Here is a 7570-nt window from a genome sequence, read left to right on the forward strand (position 1 = left end):
CAGGCGCCTGACACCACCGTCTCCTGACACTTGCTTGCGGTTAAGAAATGGAAATACTGTCCCAATCCGTAAATTACACAATCGAAACAGCGGCAACTCGGACTTGTATGCAAATAAGCTCCGCCCGCTCGCACGCGCGCCGGAGATCCACCCCTAATACGGAGCTGGTCGGAAGCCCTGCCCATTCGTGCGCCGTCCACGCCTGCGCGGTGGCGGCGCCTCGCGGGTGGCCAGGTAACCTACGGCCCCCTGTTCCACTTTTTGCCGTCTTCCGCAGGATTGCGTCGTAGCGCTCCGGTTCCGCCCAGCCTTATACCTCAGCCTCGAGGCGTGGGCGGGGCTGTTCTGACTTGATGACTCGGCATGCGTCTGGGGTGGTTACGCGTCCTGGGCTGCAGACCGGGCTCGGTGGTGTCCCGGGCGACCATCGTTGAGGGTGCGTCAACGACAGCGGCGGGAACCCGAGGGTGCCTGGAAGGAATCCTCGAGTGGACGTTTGGCGGGGTCCGAGGTTTCAGAAGCGCTGCTGTAGCCATGGCCCCGATTAAGGTGACCGCGGGCCCAGCCAGGCCTGACTTCTTTGCCTACCCGACTCCACTCATTTCTGCACGCCTCTTCGTCCCGCTTGTCTGGGGGAGAGTCACCGTCTTTATTACCTTCCCGCTGCCATAGAGGCTCCTCCCGCCGTCCGTTCCCCTTGTTTCCTTCAACAAGACCCCGGTGGCTGCAACGATGTCGCCAGTTTTAGGGGTCTCGTGCCCCATCTCCTCTAACAGTTCTCAAGGCTTTTGGGCCTTCCCCTCGTCTCCCTGCCACACCCACTCTGGGACACCTGTGATGAGTCTCCACCGTTTTCAGGTGGCGTGCCATGGCTTCCCCCACCTATGGAACCATCTCCTTTACCCTTTTTAACCCCTATGCGTGTTCTTCTCCATGCCCTTCCGCTGCTTTTGTCACGTTATTGGGTATTACTCTCACTCCATCCTTTGAAACAGGTGATGTCTCTTAGAACCCTGTTTTGTCTCTCCCACCGCACCCTTCTGCTGAGTTTTTCAGCCCTCTTATCTTCTGGAACCATCCCCAGCTCCTTGGGGCTCCCCCTTGCCTCACAGTCTTCTGAGATCCCCTCCTTCTACTTCATCCTACAGCCCACTGCTGGGTTTCTCCAGGCTCTACCCTCACCCCTGACTTTGCTCCCTTTGTCTACTTTTTCTGGCCCGTGAAGCCCGCACACACTCCCAGGAACACTGATCCCTCCCCCTTGAAGGGAGTCCTTCTGTACTCATATCTGCTGGATGTAGGGACCTGCCCCCTGCCCCCCGCCCCCTAGTCCTTCTGTACTCATATCTGCTGGATGTAGGGACCTGCACCCTGCCCCCCAGCCATCCCACCTTCTGCTGCCCTCCCATTTTTTTCTCGTCTTGATCAGCCGTGCCCTGTGTCCTCTCCCTCCCTGTTGTCAGGGCCCCCTCCTGCCCCTCTGTCTCATCTCTTTCCTGTAACTCACTTTGTGTACTCAACCTCTTGTGACACCCAGAGAGGCCGTTCCCTTTTTTCTGTGGTCACCGACTGGCCCTTAAGAGGAATAGGGCCACCCTGAAACTTGGAGGATGTGGGGTAACCAGGTGGTCGCAGGAAAGGGACCTCTGGAAGCTCCGACAGCGGTGGACTTCCCTGCCGGGTGTCAACCCGGGCTCCACGGGACCAGGCAGGGCTCCTCAGCCCTCTCTGGGCACCCCCGCCCCGCCCTTGCGGCCCTGCCCCTGCCCTTACTTTGGAGTCCTTCTTTCTAGGTTGGAGATGCCATTCCGTCGGTGGAGGTATTTGAAAAGGAGCCGGGCAACAAGGTGAACCTGGCAGAGCTGTTCAAAGGCAAGAAGGGAGTGCTGTTTGGCCTCCCTGGGGCCTTTACCCCTGGTTGTTCCAAGGTGAGGCCTGCGCTTCTGGGCTCAGCAGTTGGGATCTTGTGTGTGTGTTTGTATTGTTCACGAGTCCCGCAGAGTCCCGCTTAGTCCCGCGACAGCTTGTACCAATGGGATGTAGGTGATATGACAGTTAAAGAAGCATATCAGGTTTTTAAGAAATAAGTTGTGACTGTGCGTGTAGGGATGTAGGAGAAAAGGTGGTGCAACGCCTCTCATTGATCCTGCTGGGTGACTAGACAGGGCTGTGGAAGGGACTTGGGACTCGGGTAGATGAGGCGGTCCTGCTCGTGGGACGTTCACGGTCTTGAGCGAGGAACACATGAACTTGGATCCGAGCTTCTTAGTTGTTGCTGTTTAGTCGCTAAGTCGTGCCAACTCTCTGCAACCCCATGGACTGTAGCGCGCCAGGCTTCTCTGTCCAGGAGATTTCCCAGACAAGAATACTGGAGCGGGTTGCCATTTCCTTCTCCAGGGGATCTTCCTGATGCAAGGATCGAACCCACGTTTCCTGCATTGGCAGGCGAATTCTTTACTGTTGAGCCACCAGGGAAACAAAAAGGAACTGTGGCTTACCCAGTTCTCATTGTCTGATGAAAGGGGTCGGTGTCGGGAAATGAAGAGGGCTTGGAGACAAAGGGTGGGCTGAGGAGCAGAGGCTGTTACCCACTTGCTGACTCTGGTTCTCCTCCCCAGACCCACCTGCCAGGGTTCGTGGAGCAGGCTGACGCTCTGAAGGCCAAGGGGATCCAGGTGGTGGCATGTCTGACCGTTAATGATGTCTTTGTAACTGAAGAGTGGGCACGCGCCCACAAGGCAGAGGGCAAGGTGAGCTGTGGATCCTGTAGGGGATCTGGGGCCAAGGTGGAGATTTTTTTGTGACTTTTGCTTTCTCCTTAGGTTCGGCTCCTGGCAGACCCCAGTGGGACTTTTGGGAAGGTGAGTGCACTCCCAGCCTCCATCCTGGAAGCAGGGACTTGAAGGGAGACGGCCAGTGTGGGGAGCGGCTAGGGGACTGGCCTGTTCTGGGCGTTCCTGACCTTTCCTCTGCTTCTCCTTTCAGGAGACAGATTTGTTACTTGATGATTCACTGCTCTTTCTCTTTGGGAATCACCGACTGAAGAGGTAAAAGTGGGAGGGTCCCCCTTGGGGGGTTCGCCTGCTACCCCACCTGTCTCCATTGTCAGCCTCCAGGCCCAGGCTGTTTGACGTGGCCCGGCCCTTCTTTCTGGCAGGTTCTCCATGGTGATAGAGGATGGCATCGTCAAATCCCTGAACGTGGAGCCAGATGGCACAGGCCTCACCTGCAGCCTGGCTCCCAACATCCTCTCACAGCTCTGAGGCTTGGAGCCCAGATATCCTCCTCCGGCCCTTTCCTGTTTTACCGGGCCAGTCGTGGGCAGAGGGCCCCAGCCTAGCCTGTGATCACTCAGCTGAAATCTTGGCCAAATTTCTGCAATAAACACTTCTGGTTTATGTCTGTCTCCTTGGTTTTGAATTGCTGCTTTGCCCAAGGCCAGGCCTCACTGACCGTCCAGCTGTGAGGGTAGTGGGCAGAGGCTGAAGTGGGGACTCATAAAGGACTCTGACTTAACTTAGGCAAGTCAGAGAAGGCCTCTTTAGGGAGGTGTCATGAAGCATCCATCTACAAGCTGAGAAAGGGCCAGTGGTCCCGCCGAGGGAGCTCCTCCGGAAGGCTCTGGACTTTCCGAGTTTGGCTAGGGCCCGTAACCGTTTGCATTTGATACCTGCATGATGGCCAATCTCATTTTGACTGCAGACCTCAGGGTAGAAACTGGCCCAAGGCACCCCCCCCCCCCCACCCCATCACCTGGGCATACCCTCAAATTCTGCTGAACCCCTTTTGGGAGCACCCACATCCCAAGAAGGACCCCTGGCACCTTGGGACCACCTGATGGGCAAAAAGGGCTCCATCGGCAGAGCTAGTGCTGGTTCAGCCCCAGGGGTGGGAGGTGATGGGTGGTGCAGGGTCCCCGTGGCAGAGTCTAGGTGAGCTGTGGAAGAGAGGAGACGCTGGTAAGGCTGGCCCTGCGGTCAGTGTGTTGTATGTTGTTAGGGGCCAGGAGTCAGGGAGGCTGGCAGGGCTTGAGGCCTAGGAGCATTCTGTCTGTAGGCCTTGCCCTTGGGCCTCTGCCTCTTGTCCTCGGGAAGCCCTGTGCTTGGAAGCAGGCTGATTATTAGGCACCAGCTGTGTTTAAGAGCTCACAGTCTAAGGAGGGGGCAGATGCTTGAGGTATGCTAAAAATCCTCACATGATCCTGGGCATTGAGAACTGTTATACCACAGAGAGGTTAAACAAGTGGACCTGGCTCCTCCAGCCACGTAAGAGGAGTTTGGATTTGAGCCAGTCAGTTGGCCTCGGCGAGCTTTATAGCCCCGCCCTAGGCCCCTTCAGCACCAGGCTCTAAGGGGTTCTCCCTGCCCTTCCAGGCCATCTGGGGAGCCTCAGGGCAGCTCAGAGCTGGCTAAGGCAGGCTAAGAGATCTTAGGAAAGATCAAGGAAAGGCATTTTGGAGGACACAGTCCTTGAGGCAGTGGGGCTGGTGTGCCTGGTGGCGGGAACAATGTAGCCATAGTTACAGAGGGCGGAATAGCCCCAAGGTGGTGGAGCACCTGAGTGAGGGGATGCTAGGAGGGCAGAGGGGCCTTTGAAGCGCTGTAAGCTCCTTACGTTTTACCCTGCGGGCCCTTCAGACCAGCGAAGGATGTCTGTAGGGCAGTGACCCGTCAGATTCATACCTGGACTCCGCTGTGCAGGTGGAGCTGGATAGGGGCAGGCGGGAGGCCGAGGAGAGGTCAGCGTGGGGCAGGATTGATGACTGAGTGTCCAGGAGGTGGGGGCTGGGACAGGGGACCTGTGGGTGTTGGAAGGGTGAGTCCAGGGGGCCACTTGGCTGGAGGTCTAAGGGGTGGATGGTTTGGGGAGAGGAGGGCCCTCGAGAGGGGGCCAGCCTACCTGCAGGGGTCCCAGCTGCTCAGCCTGCCCACCCACTGACCTTTGTCTCCTCAGTTCTCTTCCACAACCTGTCACCCCTCAGGAGTCCTGGGCTGGGGCAGGACAGAGGGCTGACCACCCCTCCAGCTTCCCATGCCCTTGTGAGCTGTCCCCACCAAGCCCTAGGTCACAGTGCTGTCCTGGCCTGGATGGCAGGAAGGCCCTCTCTTTCTGGACACCATCTCTCAGTTCTCTTGTCGTACAGATGAGGGCACAGAGGTGTATGTAGACGTCCCCCCACGGTCACTGTGTGCACCCTGGTGAGTGGTCTGGAGGCTCCGGGAGCCCGAGAGAGAAATGAGCGTCGGAGCTGGCAGCTGGGCTCTCGGAGCCTGGAGTCTGCTGGCCAAGTGGGCCCCCCGTGGTCCAGCACCCTATTCCTCTTCCCAGCAGACCTCAGGCCACCCTGGCAGCTCCTCACCATCAGGGCAAGCCCAGTCTCCATCGATGCCACTCGGCTGCTTCTGTTCCTCCACTCCTGACCTCATGTCTGGACAGGCTGAGGTCCAGTGAGGCCTCTGAGAGGAAGCGTCCCCTCCAGGATCTCGTTGCCACTGGCTGGGCCTTTACAGCAGGGGAGGGCTCTTCTAGGCCCGAGGTGACCCCTTTGGACAGCATAATGGGAGTTGGGTGTGGGTGGAGGTGGGCCTTCGGTCTCAGTGGCCCTGGCTGCTGGCCGTGGGGCTGGGGGTGTCTTGTGAGCTGCTCCAGGTGCAGGAGTGCTTGAGATCAACCATCTCATGGTGTGCAAATCCACCTGCCAATGCAGGGGACATGGGTTTGATCCCTGGTCCAGGAGGATCCCACATGCCGCGGGACGACTAAGCCCCCATGCCACAACTACTCAAGCCCACCTAAGTGGATGTGACCCTCCTGGGCTGTTGGTGGTCAAAGAGCCAATGTTAAAATCAGTCAACAAGACCTCCAACATCTACCTGACATGGTGGTGGTGGTTTAGGCGCTAAATTGTGTCTGACTCTGGTGACCCCATAGACTGTAGACTGCCAGGCCTGCCCTGTCCATGGGATTCTCCAGGCAAGAATACTACAGTGGGTTGCCATTTCCTTCTCCAGGGTATCTTCCCAACCCAGGAATCAAACCCGGGTCTCCTGCCTTGCAGGCAGATTCTTTACCAACTGACCTACAAGGGAAGCCTGTTTACCCTAATTATTCCTTTTAATTGTACAAGTAAAGAGGCAAGTTCAGCCATCCCTGGGTACCTGTGGAGGACTGGCATATCAGTAAGTAAAATCTAGATAGTCAAGAATATTGCTCAATATCAGTGATTCTGAGCCTTTTCTAGGCCAAAAATTCCTTGAAGTATTGCTAAAAGCAATGCCTCTTTCCTTACAAAACACACATCTGAACATGTGTGTACACACATGGACACCTACATGCTCTTGAAAAGTTTCAAGGAACCCCTATGGTCCTACCAGAATTCCAGATGAGCCCCTCCCTGACCCGGGAAGCATCATAGCAGAGTGGGTCACCAGACTTCGGGCTCAGACCACCTGTGCATCCTGGCCTGCTACCGAGAAGCTGGGGACCTTTGGGAGGCTATTTAGTTTTCCTTGAGCCCCATTTCTCTCATCTTTTGTTAAAGTTCGTTTATTCTTGGCCGTGCCGGGTCTTCGGTGCTACTCGCAGGCTTTTCTCTAGTTGCGGCAAGGCAAGCCGGGGCTGCTTTCTGGTGCTGGTTCTCGGGTTTCTCACTGTGGTGGCTTCTCTTGTTGCGGAGCATGGGCTCTAGGGCGTGCAGGCTTCAGGAGGTGCGGCTTCCAGGCTCTGGAGCACAGGCTCAGTAGTTGTGGCAGCATGCGGAATCTTCCCGGACCAGGGATCGAAACTTCGTGCCCTGCATTGGCAGGCGGATTCTTAACTGCAGGACCACCAAGTCCTGACCCTACTTCCCTTATCTTTAGAGTGGAAATAATCCAACTGACCTCATAGGGTCATCGTGGGGAACACATGAGACAATTTACGTAAAGCATTTGGTACAGTGTTTAGTACACAGTAAGTGATCAATAAATGATTGTAAAAAGAAAAAGAACCCCTGCTCTGCACCTTGCAGCCTGCATATTGGTAGGGAAAGAGCTGGGAGGCAGCAGAGAGGCCAAATCCCAGGCCTGTCCTTGGTGATTACTTTCTGTGGCTCCCTGGGCCTCAGTTTCCTCATCAGTATAATGGGGCTAGTGATGCTGTTAGGGCAAGGCCCCCAGTATTCTCCTTAGGTTGCCCAGCACTCGAAGGCTCACTTGAAGGAGCTGGGACGATATCTCGGGGGAATCTTTGTCATCTCTTAGAGAATCAAACCTGAGCTGATATCAAGAGAGGGTTGGAGGGGGTCCCAGCATCTCTAGCCTAGAGCAGGCTTGGGCTGCAGCTGTGCAGGCATCATGATTAGGAGCCCTGGAGGCTACTGGCCCCGGGGGAACACACCCTGCTGATCTGGGTTGGGGTTTAGCCGCATAGGCATCAAGGAGTGACAGAGAACAAGTACGTGTGTGTGTGTGTGTGTGTGTGTGTGTACTGCTGCTGCTGCTGCTAAGTCGATTCAGTCGTGTCCGACTCTGTGACCCCCATAGATGGCAGCTCACCAGGCTCTCCCACCCCTGGGATTCTCCAGGCAAGA

At 56.5% G+C, this 7570-nt stretch overlaps 1 protein-coding gene across 1 annotated transcript; it reads left to right on the forward strand.

Moving 5' to 3' along the window:
* The first annotated feature begins 200 nt into the window (after window positions 1-200).
* PRDX5 (peroxiredoxin 5) lies at window positions 201-3398 on the forward strand. The gene is made up of 6 exons (XM_019954842.2): window positions 201-549; window positions 1794-1928; window positions 2619-2750; window positions 2823-2861; window positions 2986-3047; window positions 3158-3398. Exons 1-6 carry the CDS (start codon window positions 364-366, stop codon window positions 3261-3263), a joined length of 660 nt encoding a protein of 219 aa, XP_019810401.2. The 5' UTR covers window positions 201-363; the 3' UTR covers window positions 3264-3398.
* Window positions 3399-7570: the final 4172 nt, after the last annotated feature.

The sequence above is a fragment of the Bos indicus genome, chromosome 29 (assembly GCF_029378745.1).
Source record: "Bos indicus isolate NIAB-ARS_2022 breed Sahiwal x Tharparkar chromosome 29, NIAB-ARS_B.indTharparkar_mat_pri_1.0, whole genome shotgun sequence".
Classification (NCBI taxonomy): domain Eukaryota; kingdom Metazoa; phylum Chordata; class Mammalia; order Artiodactyla; family Bovidae; genus Bos; species Bos indicus.